This window comes from Pezoporus flaviventris, unplaced genomic scaffold (genome assembly GCF_033815535.1).
Source record: "Pezoporus flaviventris isolate CSIRO_AGI_PZ_B2104156 unplaced genomic scaffold, CSIRO_AGI_Pfla_v1 ptg000029l, whole genome shotgun sequence".
NCBI lineage: Eukaryota > Metazoa > Chordata > Aves > Psittaciformes > Psittacidae > Pezoporus > Pezoporus flaviventris.
The window spans coordinates 13509935-13532427 of NW_026892577.1; the positions used below are offsets into that span (position 1 = coordinate 13509935).

Here is a 22493-nt window from a genome sequence, read left to right on the forward strand (position 1 = left end):
AGTGCAAGGTCCTACACCTGTGTCGGAGCAATCCCAGGCACAGCTACAGGTTGGGCAGAGAAGAGATTCAGAGCACCCTGCAGGTTAGGACGTGGGGGTGTTGATCAATGAGAACAAGACCTGGCAGTGTGCGCTCGCAGCCCAGAAAGCCAACCATACCCTAGGCTGCATCAAAAGGAGCGTGATCAGCAGGTCAAAGGAGGTGACCCTGCCCCTCTACTCTGCTCTCCTGAGACCACACTTGGAGTATTGTGTGCAGTTCTGGTGTCCTCAGCATAAAAAGGACATGGAACTGTTGGAACAAGTCCAGAGGAAGGGCACAAGGATGATCAGGGGACTGGAGCACCTCCCTTATGAAGACAGGCTGAGAAAGTTGGGGCTGTTCAGCCTGGAGAAGAGAAGGCTGCGTGGAGACCTCATAGCAGCCTTCCAGTATCTGAAGGGGGCCTATAAGGATGCTGGGGAGGGACTCTTCATTAGGGACTGTAGTGATAGGACAAGGGGTAATGGGTTAAAACTTAAACAGGGGAAGTTTAGATTGGACATAAGGAAGTTCTTTAAGGGAGGTGAGGCACTGGAATGGGTTGCCCAAGGAAGTTGTGAATGCTCCGTTCCTGGTGGTGTTCAAAACCAGGCTGGACAGAGCCTCGGGTAACACGGTTTAGTGTGAGGTGTCCCTGACCGTGGCAGAGGGGCTGGAACTAGATGATCTTAAGGTCCTTTCCAGCCCTAACTATTTATGATTCTATGTTCATTTATGCTTTACAACAACAGTGAGGGTTCTCTTTAGGTCAGATTTCCAGTTGCCACGGTGCTTCTTACTGAAAAAGTTTCCACTTAGAATTCTGTATGTAAACTGCCATGCTAAAGCTGTTCTATGATTACTCAGTGAATTTTGCTTTTGATAGCTAAAAATAAGTAACTGAATTCCATTATTTAACTTTTAGCAAGCTTTTGAATATCTAATACTATTTGCTACAGAAATTGTATTTTGGTTCCCCCACCACTTTTTACTGACACTGGTATATTTTTATTTGTTTTACATTATATATATATAGTGCTGGGAAAACAAGAGAACTATATAGGCTGCGCACAACTTTAGACATCCATTTATTTCAGAATGCCCAGGAGTGAAGAGAGACAGATCATGGGGGACTTGCAGTGTGCAACTCAACCTATTTTTGTTACAGGACTTCTAACTATCTATGTATTAATCAGCAGTACCGCTACATTGATAGCGACATATTTCAGCAAAGAATTTATGGAATAATGCTAATGAGGTATGTTTTCTACAGTTTGCTTTCTGTGGGTGAAGCTCCCTGAAAATAATTTTTAAATACTTGTAAATTTTCAAATTTGATGCTAGAGGCAAGCCCTCAAATAGCCAAAGCAGTCACGAACATAAAGCCTTCCAGAAAGTAACTGCATAACTCTCTTGCTTGAACAAATAACAGTGTCTTCTCAGGGAAAATAACATGCAATTTTTGTCCAAATAGCACTTCACTATTACAGTAACAACCACCTAAATACAACAAATAAGGGCAGTTGTACAGCATTTTGTATATAGGCAGACAAACAACCCAAGTTACCTTTCAAAAAATTCTTTTATGAGATTGAGAGGAAAAGTCCCAAAGATTGTTTCAAAGGCTCTATTTTTTCTAAATATTAAACTATTTACAAGGACAACACAAACAGAATTTGACTGTGAAAAATGACTAGTAAAACCACTTAAATTCAAGAGTTTAATGATTTTTGTATTTTGCATTTAAAAAAAACATATGTGCAAACGGCAGAAATGTTTGAAAGGAACAGATTTTAAGACTATTTTTTATACTTTATTGACATTTGAAATGCAAATCTTGTCTGTCCTGGAATATTGCCTGTCCAGTAAACAACTAGTTGAAAAAAAGATGCCTTGAAACCTTCAAAACAGAACTGTTAAATGAGGAAGAGAATTTTAATTCAATTATTTTAAACTCTGATCACTATCTACTTACCTTCAATTAATAAATATTTTTATAGAAACTTTTTTTATTTTGCTCAGATAAAACAAACAAGAAAAACCTGAGAAGGGGGAAGCACTCTTTTAAATAGCAATAAAAATAAAATCACTATATTGAAAAATATTTACAAGCTATCTTCATCGGTATTACTGTGTTTACTTGAAGATTTCCACTACTACCAAAAGGTTTTTTAACACGACATACATTATGCCCTATTGGTATTGCCTGCATACCTACCAGTAACACGACTGATACCCCACCTTTAAAAAAAATAAAAAATACATATAGCACAACAGCTTGCAACATATAGCTTGCAACAGTGAAAAAAAACCTTCACCATAGTCAAATCAATGTGTGATGTTACAGCAGGTGAGATGTAATAATAAATAGATTTGAAAGGAATTAAGGAGCCTGGAACTGATCTGTAGTGAGTATATGCACAAAACTTGGATTCAGTTAACAAACAGAATGCTCACTGTGTCTGCACACCTCAAAAATCTACAATAAAAAACAATTCAGGTATATGCTATGATTGAAATTAAACAGGTACATTTTGTTAATCAACTTCATACCCAGCATTCTGTAAACAGAGAGTAGTAAAGGCAGATTTCACTTTGCTAATGAATTTTACTTCACTCACACTCATCATCCGAGCATTATTGTAAACCACCATGCAAATACTAGTCTGACAGCGTATTTTCAAAACGCAAACACTTTTCAACACTGTTATTAAGCTTCTGGCAAGCCTATGTAAAATATCAACTCAACTGTGGAAAATTTTAAGCAGCTGGAACCTCTGTTAAGTTAGTTCAGAAGCAGAATCAGAATGGCTTGGGTTGGAAAGGACCTTAGGATTATCTAGTTCCAACCCCCCTGCCATGGGCAGGTATGCCTCACACTAGACCATATTGCCCAAGGCCCTGTCCAACCTGGCCTTGAACACTGCCAGAGATGGAGCATTTACCACTTCTTTGGGCAACTGTAAAAAGTAAACTGAAGTAAAGCCTTTTTATCTGAACGTTAGGTCAGATTTATCCTTTGATAATACAGAAAATTTTGTAGTGGAAATATAAGTCTAAAATATGAAAACAGTATGGAAAGCCCTCTCAACATCAGAAACCAGACAGGTGCCAGTCTTCACAAGACAAACATACAAAGACAGGAACTGGTGACTCGATAATAGATTTAAAATTTTCAGTTCATGTTTCCTGCAGTACACTTACAAACATGAAAATTCATACATTGCAAGTTACTTCACTAAACATAAAATTACGTTTGGTCAGCCTGTACAAGTTTTACTTTCTTCCCTTCTGTAGGTTTTCCAACACTTACATTTGCTTATATTTTCTTCAAACATAAATACACGTAAAGTCTTACTCAACCAGCAGAATAAAACTCACCTCTTCCTAAGACACAAATAGCCATTAAATTTGATGAATAATAAGTAGAATGGAACTTCAATAGCTCTTGTCTTACATCTATTCCTTCTTTGGTTGGTCTAGTTTCCAGAGTGAGTTTGTTCCCTGTAATTTAAAAAGAAGTTAACTACATTTGATGTTTATGAATTTAAAAATGAAAAATATAAATTAGTAAGTCTGCTTTCCTACAGATGGATAGTAATTTGAAAAACAAACAACAACAAACCATGTATAATAAGTAAATTGGATCAGTGCTGTCTCAGCATATCAGAGACAATAAATACTTCCACTCTCAATCTGCACATTCCTAAAGAACCAAAGACGGTTTAGTCTCCCAAATTAATCGTTTTAATTTAAATGGGTTACTTAAAAGCATGTAAGGCCAGGCTCTACTTCAGAGGTTTTTAATTTAGTACATTTACAGCAGGTTTTTGCTCCAATATACATACTCCTATCACAGGAATCACTGTGTGAAATTACTTGTAGCATTGTGTGACACAAGTTATATTAAATATATATTTACTAATTTACAAATAGTAATTATAAATTCTGACTGTTCTGCTTCAAAAACAGCTAAGCTGTTGCTGCAGTAGGGGAATAGGACTAGAGAGGAAGAAAACTACAACTCTTCCTGAATAAGCCCAAAAGCAGGAGATACCAAACTTTCTCCATTAAATTATTCTCCTGTTATTTAGTGCAATTTTTACATCAAGATTTCAATGATTTATTCTAAGGACACACTCCACATTTATAATCAAAACAGAACTCATGTTTAGTAAAGGTTAAGAAGAAAATCAGAGTCTACACTGGATTTTAATTGACTCCACTTCTCACTACTACGTGGACACACAAAATGGTCAACAGAATCTACAGATCAGATGTGCAAATACTCTGTTAACTCTTGTGAACCCTTAAGCCACAATCAGACCAGGTACAGAAGAGAGCAAGGGATGCAGAAGAAAAATAAGGCAAGAAAGTGTAGCAGAAAAGTTGACTTTTGTACATACAGGAAAAAAACAGCAAGAGTGAGAAGACAAGAGAGCATGCCTGCCATGCATGTATGCCCTGTGCACAAATCCTACAATCACAATGTAAGTGAATACGAATCAATGAGGCAAAATGAGCTACATAAATAATATATGACAGGTATATTGTCCAGATGTTTGGTGATTAGATACAAGTCTAATTAGAATTGCAACAGTCAACAAATCATCATGAAGAGCAATACATTCCTTTAATTTTCAAAAATCACATATATGGTGAAAGCAAAGATTCTTAATTACACCTAAAAAGCATAATTAGGGTATTATGTTTAAAATATTTTTGTCTGTATTCCTCACTATCTGCAGACAAATGAAACGTAGGTTTTCTTACCCACAGGATCAACACATAGGTTGAAACAAAATACAAACAGAATAAAATACAACAAAAATAAGCCAAAGCTTTAGCTCAGAAACTGCACTGTTACAATACTGGAGTGCATTAAGAGGCAAGAGTCTTGTAGATGTAAAATGGACTCTAGACAATGCAAAATACCTAGGAAAGTACTTAACACTGGTGAAGGTACTGACAGAGAAGAATTACCATCATAGGCATCAACTCAGGGAGATGGATGAAGGGTATGTGGGACAAAATGCACATCCTAACAAGAAAACTGGAAGATTAAGCTGAATTTGTTTCTCTGGACAGACAAAGAGTAATAGAAGGTTTGCTGGAAAACAGGCTGCTACGAGGAGTGACCTGAAGCTTCAAAAGAAGTCATTCTCATATTCTGCTAGACTAACATTTCAACCAGACAAAAGGGAACAGTAAGAAGGATGCCACCCACACTTGTCATGAAAACCCTACCACAGCTGTCATCTCTAAGTAAATAAAAAACATCAAAGCTGGGCTCTACATCTGCAAAGTCAAATCTACAGGAAGGCTACACGCTATAATTTAATTTCAGAATCAGAGCCTAATGTAAGAAGAGGTGAGTATGACTACTGCTATTGAATTTGAGCACGTCAGGTATTCTCCCCGTGAAAACATTTCACTTGTATCAGCTATAAAACCTTTAATTGCAGAAAAACATTCTGCAACTTTCACTTCCATTTTCTGAGTGCTATAGAAAAATTAAATAATCTCTTCTGTAGCAGAGATTACAGAATGTACTTTAGATGTTTGCCTGCCCACATTTTCAAATTCACCTCTTTGGAGAATGTAGTTACAGTTTCCCCATTTCAGACAGCCTGTCTCTCTTGGTGAACAGAGCAAACACGCTCCTGCAGCAGCTGGCTACCAGCTCCTCAACTATGACCTACATCAACAGGTGCAAAAATACTCTTTCTTGAGACAGAGGAAGAAACTAACTAACTCTTTAAGCCCATTATCTGCCCTTTCATCATCCTACTGTACCAAATATTTTCATCAACTATTCATTCAGCAAACCAACCCAGCCACAAAATGCATTCATGCTCAAGGATCGAACAGTGCAGTGCATGAATTAATAGCCCTCTCACTTTGACAGCTTCAAAACCAAATTCATGTAGAAAATAACTTTGATTAAAAAAAAATAAAATTGAAACTTCTGCCAACACATCTAACTTTTGTGGTTTTGACCATAAATACAGCATCTTACTTTAATGCTTTATAAATCGAGGTTTTGGGGTGTTTAAATTGTTACTAAGCATTCTGTGAATAATAAAGCCAGAAAAAACCCTACAACCATAAGATCAGGATTTGTCCAAGACCTTTTTATCTGTCCATCTACTACTGTTGTGTTCTGTGCTTACGATTTTGAGTTTTATATTCTTACTTTGAGTTTTATATTCTTACTATAAAACTTGAGTTTTATATTCTTACTTTAAAACTTGAGTTTCATATTCTTACTATAAAACTTGAGTTTTATATTTACTATTCTTACATTTTGAGTTTTATATTCTTACTATAAGAATATAAATTTTCACATTAACTTGCTCATCTTTGAGCAAGTTAATATTTTCACATTAACTTGCTCATCTTTGCAACTTGACCTAGACACTGTCATGTGGTCCTAATGCAATACTAGCTAGCAAAACCAGCATGTGACTAACAACTATTTAAACACAGTTCATTCACTTTGTTATGCACAAAGACTTAACAGTACCAAATTATGACAAATCCAGTAAGAGGAAAACAGCATTCACTACAGTAATTATCAGAATGATAAAGGATGCTTCATCACTGTACTGCAAGTCTTGGATCACTCTGTTTCTTATGTTTTTGTCTAGCTCTGTTTGGTCTACGATGTGGAAAATATGATAAAGCACCATAATAAACTTGTATAGAAAGGGGGATGAAGGCAATTGTTTCAGTCTGCCTTTAACAATTTTATATAAACAATGCTACTGTGTGTTACACAGAACTCCAATGGATGGACAATTATATTCTGACAAACCTGTTCCAAATTTACTGAAGGGATGATTGGGATTCCCAGTAGCCTTCTCTAATTGGAACAACCTCCAGGCATCATTCATCAGGTTCTTCTCATGCTCAGAATCAACAGCATTCACTTCCCTGTCTTTGCAGCTTTCATCGAACAAAGGGCACAGGAAAAACTGGGCAAATCTAAACAGAAAAATTTAAATTAAAGGCAAAAGTACTGTACATAAACAGTAACAGAAAACTATGAAGTTTATGTACCTCCTGTAAGCACACTAATATATTATTTCTGTAATGCAAAAGTTATAAATTATGTAACAGTTCTGACACTGATTCACAAATTGTATTTCTCAGTTTCTTTATTTATAAATGCAGACAACAATATATTCATCATATAAGGTACTATGACGATCAAGGACCTTACATCATAATTAATACACTGAACATTTCTACTGTTTTGAAGTTTAGCTGCAAGAGACTCTTTTAATCTCACAAATCAAGTCAGTCTAGTCAGACATTAAGGGAAAATCCAAAGGGGAAAAAAAAAACCACTCTTTACCTCACTGACTACACATCTTTCAATTTCTGTCCCCTCCCGCAAAAGGCAGAGATTTCAGTGAGTTCCCTTTACTAAAGGCATCCTAATGTATTTCTAGACTTCATCCTTCTTTTGCTATCAATGAAATAAGAATCCTACAGGAAGCATAGTATTTGATTGTAAGTGGGAGGCCAGGCACGCACTCGGCAGTGCGGGGCAAGCCGCCCGTTGGTGAAATACCACTACTCTGATAGTTTTTTCACTTACCCGGTGAGGTGGGAGGGAGAGCCCCAAGAGGGGCTCTTGCTTCTGGCACCAAGCAGCCGGCGAGTGCTGGGCATGACCCTCCCCAGGGACAGCAGCAGGTGGGGAGTTTGACTGGGGCGGTACACCTGTCAAAGCGTAACAGGTGTCCTAAGGCGAGCTCAGGGAGGCTGGAAACCTCCCGTGGAGCAGAAGGGCAAAAGCTTGCTTGATCCTGATTATACAATCAGAGTATTTGCACAATGCAGAAGCCCATAATCATATTCTGTGTCCCATATGGACGGAAATATGAATATTTCCAGAAACATTCAGTGTAAACACAAACTTTGAACTTCAAAAATACTGCCTCAGCAAAGAACTCTGCTAGCTGAAAAAACCTGAGCAACTTTTGTACTGAAAAATACCTGGTATCAGTTTTAACAAAAGATGGCACCTTCAAACATTTAATATTATAACAAACAAAAAAAACCCACAAACTTTTACACAATTTCAAAGTGCACCCATATCACAAAAATCTATTTACCTGTCTAGTGCACCTTCCAGATGTTCATGTGATACATCAAAGTAATAGTTGGTATGTTCTCCACTTGTGAAAGCATTTGAGCTCCCGGCATGCTCACTAAGAAATTGGCTATACTCATTCTCTTTTGGATACTTCTTGGTTCCCAGAAACAACATATGCTCACAAAAGTGACTAAGCCCAGCAATGTTGGGGGGATCAGACAAAGATCCTGCAGGATGAAAAATTCCATGTAACCATTCAGAAAATAGTATTAAATTGTTAAGTCTTTTAAAGTGCTTTATATTACAGTGTGTTGCCTCAGGCAATTATACCAATTCTGTAAATGTAAGCAGACACTTGAGCAGCTACAGTCAACTAAATTCAATCTTAAAAATAAAATAAAGACTTAGTAACTGAACCAATTAGTGTCTCAAATTGCCTCTCCAAATCAGTCTGTACTGCCTTACAAAGGCAATTTTTTCGTTGAAGTCTATGACTCATATAATCGGTAAAGAGCTGGCAGATCAGTGTTCTGACTTCTATACCTTGACTTTAATAATTGCACTGTGTAAAGGGCAGCAATTGCCAACCACAATTAAGGAGGTATTTATCCTGTGGTTTATAGGATGACTGATAACCTGTAATTGCCTGAACGCAAGCAGCTACTGATGACCCACTAGTAATTATGAAGGCGGATGGATTAAGAGACAATAATGATGTGCAAGAATGGAAGCCAGAAATGTGGAAGTTAGAGTGACCTGCTTTGGAGTATGCAATGATGTGCAATGGGAGAAATGAAGGCAACAGATACATCTCCTTCAGTACATGTGCAGGAACTGGATGCTGCAGTTGGCTATTACTGTCACAGCACCTAACAAAATCACATTTGGCATCCTCTGAGTGAGATAATGACTTGTGACAGCTATTTCCATAATAAAAAAGGCCAGAAATTTTCAAAGCTGCTCTACTATTTCTGTCCAAACACCAACGGCCAGAATTCCCAACTACAAACACAGCAAGAGGATCCTTATGTAATGTGTGCGCCCATCATACTTTCCAAGCAACTGAGAAACTACACAAGCTTGAGAAATACCTCAGATCTAAGAAAGGCTTCCATTGTTCCAAGGAATCAAAGTAACTACCTTCCCTTCTATTTCCAGTGTTTCTATTTGCACACCTAAGCATCACTGGAGTTAGGGAGTGCCCTTCCAACTCTTCCAGCACTACAGCATTTTCTCACCTCTACACATCAACAACTTAACATGAAGGAAAAAAAAAAAGTCTGACATAACAGATGGAGATGTCTGAAATAATTGCACTCACACCCGCCCCTTTTCTGCTTACAAAAGATCTTTCATAACATGAAACTTAATGGTTAAAAGAAGTCTTTCTACTGACTGAGCTACACTTGAGTAAACAGAGAGTACAGTGAGAGTATTTAATTAACTCTAATAATTTTCAACTTTATGTGTCAAAGAATTAAACAAACTCTAAATGACAATAAAAGGTGAAGCTGCCAACTGGATACCATGCCTGCCAGTTTATTTCAATTAAGATACCAAAACTTGAAGCAATTTTATTAATGCCGTAATGAACACAACATGCATTAAATACCTATGTGTACATCAAGTGCTGCTGAAGATTTATCTGTGGTGGGGTCACTAATGAGAAGAGCTTTAATGCCATTTGCCAGTTCCAGTCCACGATACTCTCGTTTATCCTCAGGTGATTTGATAATTTCATTTGTTATTCGCTTTATAGCTGGATTGTTCATTTTGTTGTTTGTCTCTGTCTGAAACCTAGAAGAAAGCAGAAGAAATGTCACTTACTATTTTTACATAGGCCCTGATAATATTTTAATATTATGATAAAGAATTCTGGGCAATATTGACATCAAGAAATTGAGTTCTGAACAAAATTCATAGAACTGGACTAAAAGTTTAGTTCAGATCCTGAAAGATATTGCTGCTAGAACAAAAACACAAAACATCAAACCAAAAACCAAGCAACATTATACATCTGTAGACCATGCAATTGAATGTTTCAAGTTTCATACTAACAGTAATTTAAGAAAGAAATTTCATCCCCTTATTCAATTATGATAAAAACTGAATTAAATGAAGCATACACTGCTCTCTCAGGTGTACTTTCAGGCTTCAGAAAAGTATTTAATATGTCTGAATTGGTGGTTATGTTATAAATGTTGTAACTTTGTAACTGTCAGATAAACAAAATTTTAGTAAACCACTGGATTTGCACACTCCAGCATGAAAGGGTGACACCATTTACCATAAAAATACAAACACACTGTAATGTTGCCCTGAAAAGCAGGAACAGATTCACATGTTTGAACTTCTACTATTAGTTTAACAGACATACTATGAGACATGCTTCTTTAGTGGCATAATTTTGAAATTCTAAGAAACTAAGAGTGAATCTGAAATTATAAACTCTGGTTATTCTTTTTTTTTAAATGCCAAGTGAAAAGGTGAGCCATTCAGATTTGGATATTTGGGAAGCTCGAGTAGAACCATTTGGCTGCAAGTTAAAAATAAGCAAGCAAATAAAAACCACACCAACACACACAGAGGGGAAAACAAAACAAAACACAAAGACACACACACACAAAAATATAAGCAAATCCCAGAAACAAGAAATCAAAGAGCTATGCTCTAAACCAACCATGTGGTTTATTCCAGCATGTAAGAGCTACTGAATTCTAACCCTGTTTTCTCAGAAGGGTTTTAGAACAGGGCCTGTTATGTGGTACCAGCCAAACTCAAATCTCTTCTTGTGATGAAATGTTGCTTGCTATATTGCCAAGTAACTTACTACATAAGCTTCATTAGTCACTGGTGAACTAATTTCACTTACAAAGAAAACCTGATCTGAGTCTAATTGTACCACAACACAGACAGAGGCATGAGAAATTCTGCATGATCTTGTTGGTATCACATAGATAACAAGGAGTTGTACAGTATTTACTTTTCCATTTTCAGGTTGTACAGTTCAAGGAACTTTACCCAAGTTTTAAGACTACACACAAGCTTTAAGACCGCATGACATGTGGAACATGAAGGACTGCACAGACCACAATATATTTACTGTTTCAGATCTTCAGTCATAACATTTTTACTAACTCTCTAGCTAGCAAACCAACCACACACTCAGTGTTACCAGGTAACAAAAAACTTTGTTTGGAAAAGAAAAACTGTTTACATATTTTATTTACAGCTTAAAAGTAAAAATTAAAATGGGAGTCAGTTAATAAAATCTCCTTCCTAAAATTCTCTATCATTCTCAAAACGGGAAAGAGTCCTGAGAGGTCCTGTCCCTCTGTATTATCTCCTTTCCATTTATTCATGTGATTCTACAGTATAAAAACACCAGCCAACTTGAAGTCAGCAGATGCAGAATCATCAGTGTTGCTGTTATATATTACAAAGAGGCTAATAAAGAGCTCATTATTAAGAGCATGTTAAGGACAAAAAAGTTTATGAACATAATGTCTACAGCATAATCAGTGAAAAACAGTGTTTCGCATACAGAAAAATTAGATTTTATCCGTAGCAGAGTGAAAGTTTGTGTAAGACTGTATTTATGCTTGAGGAAGGAAATGCAAAGTGGAAAAGATATTATTGTGAAAAAAAAGCAGTAAAGTAAGCATTAGATCTCTGAATGCTTTTCAAAGAAGTAAAAAAAAAAAAAATTTACTTTGGAACTTTTAAATAAACTTTAGTTCTAACATGAAAGAAATAGTAAGAAAGCAGGCAAAATTACAAGCAGGAATTATAATCCAAATTAAAAAAAAAAAACAAAACAAAACACAGAAGTGCTGAACACAGCATCGATGAATAATCAGAATTTGAGTGTCTCTGAGCAAGTAACTTTAAAATGTGCAACTCAACACATTTCAGAAGGAACATGGTTCTCACACTCTGAACTACTTCAAAAACCAGTGCAATCAAACATAACCACTAAACAGTAACCAAAATGCTAAATTGCAATGTAAATATCTACACTCTCATTTAAACCTGTTATTTATCCACTAGTTTAACCCTGTACTTAGAATAAGCCTGCCTGGAGCACCTACAGACTTTCTTTCTTCCTATGCAGAAATGCAGAAACCATTCAAAACCAAAGGATACTCCAAGCACAGCAACATTCCCATTTCTCTGCATCAACAGCACTGATATAATCCATGCCTATGATTTAAAAAATGCCTCCTTGTTCAAAGTTAAATAGAAATACTCTACTAAACTTAAGATACTGTGTAAAATTTATTTAGAGAGACTAGATACCACTTTCCATAGATGAAAATCAGTAACTAAACTGTTCTTAACTGCATTTCACTTGCATACAATTCTACTGGATTGACCAATAAAAGCATGCAGGATACCAAGGAGGTCTCAACCTCCTGACTTCACTTAAGTAAGGAGCACCTCATTAAGACACTAGCTGCTTATCATAAGATGCATATATACTATAAAATTCTCAAGGCGTTGTTTTTTTTTTAAATGTTAAACAATTTCCTCATCCTCTCGTATCTCTTTGTTATTTCTACACCACATCATTAAGTCACAGAACTTTACTGTTTCTTCAGATGACTCATCTTTCCAATGTGATTCATCAAATTACGCAGCTTCTATGAAATCTTATGAGATTTCAATTGATGTCTTGTGAAGCTGTACACCTCCATTTTATTATCATTCCCTACCTCTGCCTCCTTTCTAGGCTACTTCCAGCTGGCAGTCAAATTTCAGTACAGGAAAAAACTATAATTTTCAAAAAGGTCAAAACTGGCAATTAAGCTTTCAAACCAAGGACTTAAACTTGTGTCTCTATCTTTGGTGTTATTTCAATGGGCATTGTGAATACAACCTTCTCTTCAACTTCAAATGGGTTTGCAAGGTTAACTCACAATTATTTCCCTTCTAAACTGCAGTACCAGACAACTCAAAGCAAAGCAAAAGCAGATCAACTATGAAATATTCCTGAAGGGCAATGTGTCAAAAGAACAAAACCAATACCTTCCTGCTCAAGTGCCATTCCTCCTGGTGCTACAATACAAAAGGTAGAGAAGAAAATTTCACTTATTTACAGAGTGATTTTTTCTTAAGGAGTAAATTGTAAGATACAATATTGTACAAATGACTGCTTTTACGTGCAACTTCTAAGCTGTCTATGTACAATTGCTTTATAACAATACTACATTCCATTCTTTCACAAGGATCCTAAAACCCCTACAAACCGCTTTTTGACAACAGACTGCTTTTGATCATAGCAAAAAAAAAAAAAAAGTAATGGAAAGAAAGAATTCTGTATTTCTTGTAGTTTCTTGAAAAAATAGCTTAATTCCTGAAGTCATGTTCAGATGCTGTCCTGAAATGTAAGAGCTCTATCTACTTGCTCTGTCATCACGATGAGTATTGGGTGCTGATGGTCAGTAGTAGTAAATTAATCCACAAACTAGATTCTATATTTATTGCAGAGCTAATATCCTAACAAAAAATGTCATGAGAAGAAATACTGTCCTACTACTTTCACAACACAGAAGCAACAGAGAAAGACCCAGTAAAACAAAGGAGGGAAGAACAAATACAAAGCATTACTGTGGCACTAGTAATTTTTCCACTGGCCAAAAATTACAGGTGGCAACATCATAGAGCTAGACAGAAACAGAGAAAAGAACAGGGATGTTGGAACTGAGAGCAGTGCCCCTATTCAATGACTACGAAATGTTAAGACAATCTTCCTCATCAAAATTACTTCACTTGTATGAGCAAAGTATCAACTAAAACAGATGCTGAATTATAAGCTACATCTACTTGAAATAAATTATATTCTACTCTTTGAGGCCACATTTTTTAATGATTTCCAATCAGGCAGTCTCTTCGAACCAGCAAGGTTTCACCTGCAAACGTATTACAGCGTGGGACTGTGATACATGATTCTGCCTAACTATTTTAATCTTTCAAAGTTATTTCAGGAAACTTACTTTAATTAAAAATTAGCCAGTGTAGTCAAAACTAAGTTCAATGTTTGAACAATTAAAGGACCATATTTGAAAACCAATTAACAGAAACTCCTGAGGGTTGCTTCAACGCAAAAATGTAACTAGCTAATAAAAATATGACCCCCAAAGCACAAATGCCAAAGTGCTTTCCTAGATTCTTTTGCCATGACAGACTCCATGTATTTAAGCCAAATGTGGGTACACAGGTCTGAGCCAGATGAATGGCTATAAACATCAGCTTGAAGTAACCAAGATGAATGGCAACAGTTACCATTTTGATCCTTGCTTTAAATTTTTATCAGTTGCCTTAAAATTGGGGTTTGCTTAAAGCTTTTATGCAACTGAACCCAAATTACTTCTCAGGGCATTACAATGTACTCACTTTAAGCTTACACTTCTGTACACTAGGATCTGAACTGCTCCTCATGTTTAGCAACTCATGTTTCATGTCTTTTGCATACACTTGGTTTGTTACACTACTGTAGTACAACTGTCAAAGCTCTAGCAGTGTCTTTGAAACTATACAAAGACCACAGTAATGTTGTTCAATCTCACATTTTGCACCTGTCCCAAGTTCTGTATTTTATTTATATCCATTTCCTTTTACTTCCTTCCCCATCCCACCCCCTCCACTTAATTGCCTACCATTTACCAGGGTGAAGTGAAACCTCTGTGGAGCCAAAACCCTTCCCTGCTCTGCCCTGCAACTGAACTACTACTGGTAACTGTGCTCACTGTATTATTTACTGATCTATCTTGGTTTACAGCTCTTAGTAACTCATGTAATGATTTCTTCAGCTGCAAATGCATGGAGTGAAAGAAGCGTTGTGTGCTTCGGCAGGAGGCCCAGTGCTGCGAAATCACCAGCCAGTTTCCTTACCTCTCTTACCAGGAAAACAGCACTGAATTGAGCCCTCTGGAAAAGTCCACGAACTTCTTCATTTGCAAGCTCGTGGCTTTGCAACAATAAAATAAGCCTCCATTTTTCTACAGATCTTCATTCCTCCTCTTCACCTCTTGCAACTGCCTCTCCTCACAACAGCAGTAGAATTCAATGGCATTGTGACATCCTTGTATGTGTAACAAGTGACGTCATCAGTAAGTCACCTCCTCTCGATTCAGTAGTATACCATAATTAAAAATTATTTTTTAGACTAAACTATATGCAGTACAAGTCAGAGGAATGTTTTTACTAAGTTCTGTTACCAAGAATGTAATAAAAAAATGGAGTAGAGAAAGAGTCATCTCAAAAAAAAAAACCCAAAATTAAATCAACTCCGGCGACCATTACCATAAAGGCTATTTCAGGAGACTATACATAACTTTTTCAGGTTACAGGTTCATCAGTAGACAAACCTAGCAATCTTTCTTTTACACATTTAGAGATTAAACAGTTCACATTATTCAATATCCATAAAGCATCAATCTTCTGTAAATCTACTTGTCACGAAGCTAGAGAATATGTAAGATCCCAACACATTCCTGATGCTGATCTAAATAAATCTGACTGCATACACAGACAGACAGACTGCATAAGTAGATAAACCGCTCAAAACGTTATCATGTTTTATCACTTTCAAACTCCTTATGAATTCAGCGTATTACTCCATACATAATAGCTCCAACTACAAAGGCCCACAATGATTTAATCAGGGCTACCAAGTTATTAAGAACAACTAATCATGCCAAATTAGGCAAGTTTGAAGATGATGAATATTTATAAGGTTTTGTTATGGAGTTTCTTTTGAAGAAATCCTGAAGCTTGCTACAATTAAAGCATTTTCAGAACCTCAGTGTGCTGCTTTTTGCCAAGTCTGTAACTGACTTGGAAAATTCCCTCTTAATGATGGTGGCCAGGGCAGAAGCCTGCCTTTCTCTCATTCCCAGAAGGGTCCAGCTTCTACAGCTTCTAGATCACAGCAGCAAAACTTGGTCTGTCACAGCTTCACTACCAACACGGCAGTAGAAATACTGGTGTTACATGCCAGTGTACAGGAATTATGAGTAGCATTAATGAGACAATACCATGTGTGAACTTGGCCCTGGCAGCTTCATATGTAAAATCAGCCCCCGGCTGAATAACTAGTAAAATAATGCGTGTGGCTCATGTTAGTCCAAAAAGATGGGATATACACTCAAGACACCAAAATGGCAATTTACTGCCCTGAAGCTACATTTCTTTACTTGACCATTCCACAGTTTCCAAAGCACTAGGTAAAATGTCAAATACAAAGGCAGGATTTTATACAGTCAGATTTCAGAAACAGCAATAAAGCATATACAGTTTTTAAAAATTTCTACATTATTTCAGCTTACTTTTCCTATTTCTTCAAAACTTGCCCCAAACAACTAATCAAAACACACCCTCCATGGTAAACAAGTTTTATCTAGGCTCATTAGAAATAGAAAACAATTAAAATTACTCTTTCCCTACTGCTTCTTCATTCTTTTTACAAGATTGCTGAAAATAGCAAAATTCCAAAAGGGTTTTGAAGCCTTTCATTACATGAAAGATTAGGTCTCTATTAAATATACATAAAATTATCTGGTTTTGATCTTTAGACAATATAGGATCTTCAGAATGACTTCACAAATCTGTCATAGTATTTTGGCTTGCATTATTTTCATCAGTCTGCTGCATGCTAAGAACAACACTGACAAGACTAGTTTGTAACACAACTAGCTGCTTGGAAGCGTATTTTACATATTTCCTTCAGAAATGTACTCATTAATCCAATTAACTGCTTTATGCATTGAAGACTCACAAGCCAGTGCTTCTTACTCTTCCTCCCTCCCTGACGTTTTTCCTCCACCACCCTAGAGCTGCAGGACTTTGTCCACAACCACAGTGCAGCAGTGGTGTCTAGCACATGGCCCTGCACACACTAGGAAACAAAACTGGATGTTACAGGGAAGACCTCTGTGGTTTATTCTACTGTATTTTGATGTGCATTTTAAACATTTTATCTCCAAGTAGCACATCAGATTGCCCAACACTCTTTGTAAAGCCAACTCACTTAACACTTTATGCTACCATCTGTTTCTTACCCTCAAAAAGAAAACTTGTGAGGTCTGAATTAAAAACTTTAGTTATACTGCATAACAACAAGAAATACACAGAAAGATGAGAGAACTGGCAAGAAAATCTGATCTACCAACAAACACAGAAAGAACTTTAGGATTCTGAATCATGACAACTGCTGTAATCCTACATTAAAAGCAATTGCTTATCTAATACTAGCACTTTAATCAACTGACCTATAACAAGCAGCAGTGATGTGTTGCAACAAAGGAAGTCCTGGCTATTTACCTCTTCTGTTTTCTAGTTATTATGATTTTGAACAATTCTATCTCTACTGTTAACACTGTAGGTAAACTCTCAGTTCTACAGCATTTTTTTTTTCATCTGAATTTCTCAGGCAAGCTATAGTTCTGACTCATTCCAAAAACAAGCTGCAGAAGGTGAGATCTAAACAGAAAGCTACAGTGAAGCAACTTTCAATCAAACTCCATCAAAAATCACCTTATTACATATACACAGTGCTATTTCATATTGTATCAACTTATGAACATCATGAAAGCTGAAAACATATTCACTGACACACCTGCATATACAAATGCATAACTGGACACAAATCCAATTAAATTCCTCCACAGACATTTATTACTACAAACTTTCTGATTCTTACCTTGTTAAAACTATTATGAAAGAATCTAATACAATAGAATTAATATATCTAAAATATCAACTTGTGATCTCTCAAATGGTCTGACAGTATTTTTAGTAAATGACTTCTACAATAACCTACAATGACCCCCAGCTAGGAGCCTAACACCTTCCAGTTCAGTGAAGCACTGGAGGTAAAGAACTTTTTTGTCCCTTCCCGCTTTCTTCTTCTAGATCTAACAGGGTAGGGAACTACTTCATGTGCAAAATAAGCTGTATCCTTCACACTCTGATCAAAGTCCCAAAGGTAGGGTTTCATCTAAGGGACTAAACCGCAGCCTTACAAGCGACTGAAGGCAGAAAGGGAGCAAAAAAACATGCAAACATGAACCTTGTAGGGACATCCTAACTAGAACAGGGGCGATAAGAAGTTCTGAGAAATTATCTGAGAAATATTATCTGAGAATATTATCCGAGAAATACTGGACATGCACATGAAGGTTAAAAATTCTATGAGAAGAAAAAGGTAAAGCTGAAAAAAGGTGAGGAATAAACAAAATTCAGAAACGGAAACAGGGCACATGTAATTAAAGAAAAGGTTATTCATTTTCACGTTTTCATCTTCAAAAATATGTGAAAGCACTACACCTGCTCTCATATCATTATTGTTTATGAAAATCCTAATTCACAATTAAACAGATGATTAAATCATGGCTGTAGGCAGTATGAAAACACAACAGGCCTACTCACACACAAAGTTAAGTCCAAATACTGCATATTTGCACAAGCTTAAAGACAAGTAATCTAGCAGGACAACCTAGAGCCCAAGAAAAGCATTAGCTCCAAACATACACTGTGGATCACCCTTACAATACCGGAGCATTCGCTGCAATTATGAACAATAACGGTACATCCAAATTTTGACACACAAGCATTGACAGCATGAATCATCGTACCCCCCCCCCCCCCGAAAGATGTTACTCTTGATATGTCTTGCTTTTGCAGTGTTAAATATAGGTTTTGCTATTAAAATAACAGATACGGTGCTAAAGAAAGAAAGAAAACAACTTTGCCTCTTTCCCCTACCCAGCTCCCTTCCTGGAAAAACTTTACCGAGTTGTTACGCAGATTAATTTGCCCCTAAAGCGAACCATGCCAAGCCTCCCGCCGCTCCTCCCTCCATCGAGGTTACTTAGTGTCTCCACTGGAACTAGTAACACACACACAAAAACAAGACACACACAGTGCCAGTACTGGACAGCTTGACACATACTGAAGAGACCAGTGCCATCAACCCTGGGTAACTCTCATAACAGTTTCTTTGCAAAGAACTTTTTTTTTTTTTTTTTTTACCATTTATGGCTCAGGAAGACATGGCAAGTTAAGCAACATGCAAATTCCGGGGTCTTTTTTTTGGGGGGGGGGGGGGGGGGGGGGAGGAGGACAAACATAACAAAGCGAGCACACCGGACAGCTAACGCCGCGCCATAGCCATGAGGCTGATGACCAAGCCTGCTTTGCCAGCCGAGGTGCTGCTAAAGACACACAGGACACCGGGCTCGGGCAGGGCAGCGCAGGACACAGGCCTCCTCGGCACACACGGGCCCGCCGCCCCAGCTCCCTCATCACTCCCGCCCGAGCCCCGCGTTTCCGCTGCCCTGGTTGCCCCCCTGCCCGCGCAAGGTGCCCCGGCCGCTCCGCCACCTCTTACACAACGCAGTGGGGGACAGGAAGGGGTCTCCGACCTCACAGTGCGGGGACCCGGGGGCCGGCCCCAACTCACCCGTCCCACCCCCCGCCAAACACGCACCGTACCCGAGAAAGCTGCGCCGCCGGCACTGAGGGAAAACCTGGGAGGCCGGGACGGCGCAGGGGCGCGCTAAGCCCAGGAGAGCCCGCCTCAGCACAGGAAGCAGCCGCTGCCGCATATCCCGGCCCCACCGTCAGCGCCCGGCCTCTCCCCGCCGCCCGCCCCGGCCCGGCTCCGCTCGCCTCAGCACGCGCCGCTCCTCGGCGCCATCTTCTCCGCCCGCCTCCCCTCGCAGCCTGGCCAATCCCTCCCCGGCGCCCTCGGGGTCCCGTCCGCCCTCCGCGCCCGGCGGGGCCGCCACCACCACGCCAGGCCTAGCGGGGCCTGTACCTGGGGGTGCTAGAGACTGTCCCTGCTGCCTGGAGGGCCGGGGCTGCTGCTGGGGAGGGGGCAGGGGGCCTATGGGAGGAGGCGGAGGGGGTGGAGGGGGTGGATGGCTGGGCGGAGAGCCGGGGCGACAGTAGTCGTGGCGGGGCAGGGGGGCGGTGGGAAGTAGCGTCCGGCGGAGGCGGACGGGGCTGCGGCGGGAAGGACAGCGGGGCGACCCCGTTGCTGCTGCTGCTGTCTTCGCGGGGCTGGGCTAGCGCCCGCGAAGAAACCGTGTTGCGGCCCGGCGCCGAGGGAGCGGCCCGTCCGCTTCCTGGCGGCCGGGCTCTGCGTTCCTGCCGGCGAAAGCCAAGACAAAAGGTAATTAGGCGCCTCGTAATTTGAGTACAGTGGGTGCGGTGCCGTCCTGAGTGGCAGAGATTTCAGATCTCCCCGTGCAGCGGGTGTCAGTCTTCCGTTCTCCGGGGAGAGAATTTACCTTGTGGGAGCTCTGCTTCGGGAGCCTTCTGTCTGCTGCTCCCCTGCTGCGGAAGGTCTGCGGAATCGCGGCTCACCCTGCTCCGAGCACGGGGCTCTCTATGCAGGATGGGCCGGAGAGATGGAAATGCTGGATACGGTTGAACTTCTGTTAGAACTCCATGTATTTGGTTTTCTGGGGAGCTTTTTTTTTTTTTTCTTTCTCGGTAGATTTCCCTGTGGGAAAGTTGTGGTTGTGGCAGCCTGCTTTAATTCCCTTCTTGAAAAAAAAAACCCAACCAACCAAAGCAAAAAAAACACTCCAGAAAACCCCACTGTTTGCAGTTCTAGTAATGTTTTCTTCAGATGTATGTATTTTCCTATTTCTTATTTATCAAAGAGAAAGAAAAAAATCTTCATGTGCTACATTTAATGCCTGATTTTAGCTTCCCCACTGCTTGCCTTTATTACAGGTGGTATCTCATAGCTAGAAGCTCCTCCTCCTGTTATAAAAAGGTAAAAAGATGTGGCCTGACGAGTTAACTAAGGTTAGTTCTGCATCCAGAGGTGGGACTGAAGATGTATTTGCCGTATTAAACTAGTCAGCTTTGGTCAAATAAGATGTTAGAGAAGTGGCAACACACTACTTCGTATGGTCAACAAAATCTGTCAGGGGATTTGGGTAGACATTCAGCTGCTGGTTTCTACTGAGGTCTGTGCTGCTATAGAGACGCTCTTACCAGTACCTGCGCTACCCAGTTTAAAACGTCTGTGTCTACATCAAGTACACCCACACTTCGGGCCTCAGTTTAGACACAGAATGGTCTCTCAAGTTACACTAATGGTTGGAGCAAGACGGTAGTTTTCACCTAAATTAACTGGATTTAGAACTGTGTGGGAGCCTAATTATAACACAATATGTTAACTCCTGTGAAAATTAAGGATATCTTTGGTCCTCATGGGATTCTAGTTTGAGGCAGTCTGGGTTTTTTTCCATTTGCTAGTGTATGCAGAAGTGAAGATGAGGCCACAGAGAAAGAGGACAGGAGAAATGGTGAAATCTTAAATCTGTCTGTTGCCATTGCATCAGAGAGGGTAATACCACTGTGGCAGAAAGCACACTGCCAGGTGAGTGCCTCTTCATGATCTGTCTCCTCCCTCTCTGGAGCAATTGGGGACAAGAAGGTGAATTAGAGTTGCTTTCTTAAATTGGATGTATAGTAGGAATGCTTCTGCCCTTACTGTTAACGCAAGTTGAAGTATGTTCTATCAGTTATTACGTAGGGGTGAAAGCTATAGAAGTATACAGAGTTTCAGGCAGTTTATTCCTTTTCAGGTTCTGACAGAGATTTTGCTAGCCTGATGTAGCCATACTTCCATATTCAGCCAATGCTGGCCTGATGTATGTTTAGCTGCTCTGGTAAATCCTGCCTTTCACTATAGATCTTGCCTAGGGCATACACAGGGGCAATCCTGGGAAAGCAGACTGCACCAGCAAAGCTGTGGTGGTCTGCTAATAGTAGCATCTGCAGCCAGCACTTCTGCTTCTGTACCTGTGGTGATGAAAGAGCACACCTCCTCATGCAGCTAACATAACTACTGCAGCAGATGTTACACCTACTGTACTTTATACCTATTCTATCCACAGTAAACTTATTTTGTGGGTATTCAATGGCACTGATTGTGTTCTTATAATCTAATCCCTCTCTTGTTTCAGTTTCTACTAGACAAAATTACACTCATCCACTATTTTGGATCTTTTCCATGTTTCAAAGATATTTTTACCTTTTGATGACACCATCAGCAAAAGTAAAGAGGACTTTCAGTAAAATTCCTTTCTCAATGTAGTCCAGCAACTAAGATTCCTTCCCTGCAAAATTTTAACTGTTCATAGACAACTGGTGCTTTCAGTTCTCCCTTCTTCATCTGTCCTAGTGTTTTTCTAGTGGAAAAGAGGTGCTGTCCAAAAGATCAAATGAACCTAAGTATGATCTAGCATAAGTGTGGAAATTATTCAGAAATTCCCATGAAGAAGCCCTATGGAGTAGCAGTGTGGAGACCCCTCTTCAGGTTATGTGACATAACAGTAC

The 22493-nt window shown here is 39.1% G+C and overlaps 1 protein-coding gene and 1 long non-coding RNA gene across 7 annotated transcripts in view; both read right to left on the minus strand.

Moving 5' to 3' along the window:
* LOC133272236 (uncharacterized) overlaps positions 1–22493 on the minus strand; it is a 346583-nt gene that overhangs the window by 78516 nt on the left and 245574 nt on the right. The window lies entirely within an intron of this gene.
* The window catches only part of IDE (insulin degrading enzyme), an 80524-nt gene that overhangs the window by 54183 nt on the left and 3848 nt on the right, over positions 1–22493 (minus strand). The window contains exons 1-5 of one of the 6 annotated variants that reach the window (XM_061459131.1): positions 20426–20626; positions 9742–9926; positions 8149–8356; positions 6840–7009; positions 3404–3526 (exon numbers count right to left, since the gene is read on the minus strand). In XM_061459131.1, the coding sequence (XP_061315115.1) occupies positions 3404–3526; positions 6840–7009; positions 8149–8356; positions 9742–9901 (661 nt within the window). In that variant the 5' untranslated portion in view covers positions 9902–9926; positions 20426–20626. Of the gene's footprint in view, positions 1–3403; positions 3527–6839; positions 7010–8148; positions 8357–9741; positions 9927–15023; positions 15276–19625; positions 19866–19950; positions 19975–20425; positions 20627–22493 lie in introns of those variants that run through there. The other 5 variants (XM_061459132.1, XM_061459129.1, XM_061459128.1 and 2 more) reach the window with 5 other exon arrangements.